The sequence below is a fragment of the Lolium rigidum genome, chromosome 4 (assembly GCF_022539505.1).
Source record: "Lolium rigidum isolate FL_2022 chromosome 4, APGP_CSIRO_Lrig_0.1, whole genome shotgun sequence".
NCBI lineage: Eukaryota > Viridiplantae > Streptophyta > Magnoliopsida > Poales > Poaceae > Lolium > Lolium rigidum.
In genome coordinates, this window is record NC_061511.1 from 78,326,737 (window position 1) to 78,328,853 (window position 2,117).

At 51.3% G+C, this 2,117-nt stretch overlaps 1 protein-coding gene across 1 annotated transcript; it reads right to left on the bottom strand.

Annotated features, from left to right (window-relative positions):
- Positions 1-2,117, bottom strand: LOC124649278 (FCS-Like Zinc finger 10-like). Its single transcript, XM_047188932.1, has 2 exons — positions 1,186-2,117; positions 1-551 (listed from the first exon to the last, which is right to left on the bottom strand). The coding sequence occupies exons 1-2, from the start codon at positions 1,965-1,967 to the stop codon at positions 359-361; spliced, it is 975 nt and encodes a 324-aa protein (XP_047044888.1). The 5' UTR covers positions 1,968-2,117; the 3' UTR covers positions 1-358.

Sequence of the window (2,117 nt, forward strand, 5' to 3'; positions counted from 1 at the left end):
TTAAGCGAAACAGCTCAATGGCATTATCTTATGAGGTAGTCCCAACTTACATCACGGAACACTCATTGCTGCCAGGAGGTAACCAAATAAGAGAGAAGAAGAAGAAAAGGACTCATCTCGCAGTCACCAAATAGCCTTATGACCAAAACTACAGGGCTAATGGCCGGCAACCTCTCTTTTGTTTCCTAAAAGCCGAACCAGATGCAGCTCCATCAGTGACCCACCAATGCCATCCACTTCCTCAACAGCTGAAACAGAACTTACAAAAACCAGCAAACTAAACGATGGCATTTGGTGGTGATGGCAACGACGACGGTAACATACATTATTGACCGTCTTCTGGCAGATGGTGCATCGGTCAGGTAGCGGGGGAGACGGAGGTCATATCAGCACGACCACTCACAACTCCTTCGATGAAGATGTCGTCCTCGTGGAACGGCATAGTTGAGCTAGCTGATCTGGGAGAGGAGACTGCAGGATTGTTCTCCTCTTCCTCATCATTCAGGATTACTTGGTCTTTGCAGCAGCCACTGCAAAATGAATTCCCACTGCTGCAACGAACATTCAGCAAATTGTTCAGTGTTTCTGTATACAGCTTATTTATGATTGTAAGTCGATAAATGATAGTAAGACTTATGAATGTTTGATACTTTGTTTTAAATATAAATGGATGCGTGCATCTATGATGCAGAGGCCGGGACAAGGCTCCCATATCGAGAAAAATGATTGTAAGTAGATAAATGATGTCCATTTCATCTTTAACATGTTCAATGGATGAACTGCATCTCTCCATGTATGTTTCCATTCTATCCTAATGCAGGTGATTCAGATTCAATTAATAACTGAACTTGCAGCACTATGATCATGCATATCTGAAGATACATAAATAATCATCGGTCGCTCAGGATATCTTGTGCCAGGCTGGCTGGCGGCACAGTAGGCGGCTACATATGAGTAGTCTATTTTTGCTTTGTTTCTTTCGCTGGTTGATTCTTGTATCAACCCTTGGCATGCTTGAGATGTAATAAACTATATAATACTCGTGAATTTCTTAATAAAAAGCCGTGTGCATCATCATGTGCAGAAGCCGGGGTTTTACTCCCCATTTCGAAAAAAAAACATAAATAATGATCTTTTTTTTCAGAGCAGTATTGAAACATGATTTGGGTAAATGCATCCACATACCGGTAAATGCAAGATTCATCGCCATCCAGATTCCTGTTGCAAGAGAAGCAGACGCGCATGAACTCCTCGTCAGCGTCGCCCGGCCCCTTCACCAGCCAGTACAACTCGGCCTCTTCGGTCTCCTTGCTCTCCCAGTCAGGCACAAGAAGAGGGCAGGGCTCCAAGATGCAGTCCCCAAAAATGCGGGTTGTCTTTGGATTGGAGCCGTGAGCTATGATGCAGGTGTAATCCTCCGACTGCTCGACCTCCATCGCCGACACCGACCCGATATACCGGCGTGGGCCGCCAATCGACACCGGCAGCGACCCGGACGCCGGGAACTTGGCAAGGTCGACCGAGTGGCTACTGAAGCCGAGCCGAGAACCACCGGTGACCTCTGGACCAGACTTCACATCCCCGTAGAACCTAGTGCAGGGAACTGACATGCCCCCGGTGCCAGCGGCAACCCCGAGCTCCGGCTGGCCGTATCCGCAGTCTTTGGGCAGGGAGGCGTAGGATTTAGCAAGGCATTGCAGCTTTGTTGGCCGCATCTGGTACCCGAGCAGGCGGTTCTTGGCGTCGGCCGCAGGCTCGGCGAGGGTGTCGACGAGGCTGCCTAGACCGACGCGCTGGGAGTCCCAGCTCCTGGGCGAGCGCGGCGACCGGAGCAGGGAGCCGCCGAGTGCGGCGAAGGCCCTGAGGTCGAGCGGCGACCTCGGGCTGCGCGCCATGGAGTCGGAGTCCAGCGTCCCGCACTTGGCCCCCGCGACGGCGGGGTCGGTCACCACCCTCCTCAGCATCATCCTCGCCCTCGCCGCCGCCGCCCCGGAGCTCTGAAACGAAAAACCAAGATCAGAAAGACTCGGAGCAACAACAGATCGGCGCGCCCGAGACTAAAAAGCAATCACGCATCGAGAAACGCCAAATCCAGCAGTAGCTACGATCCAAGAACC

What these genes read in the sequence shown, in the direction of transcription:
- LOC124649278 (XM_047188932.1), bottom strand. Translation starts at nt 1,967, where the DNA reads ATGATGCTGAGGAGGGTGGTGACCGACCCCGCCGTCGCGGGGGCCAAG. An exon ending in GATGAATCTTGCATTTACCG is followed by an intron (nt 552 to 1,185) that starts GTATGTGGATGC and finishes TGTTCGTTGCAG; the next exon opens with CAGTGGGAATTCATTTTGCA.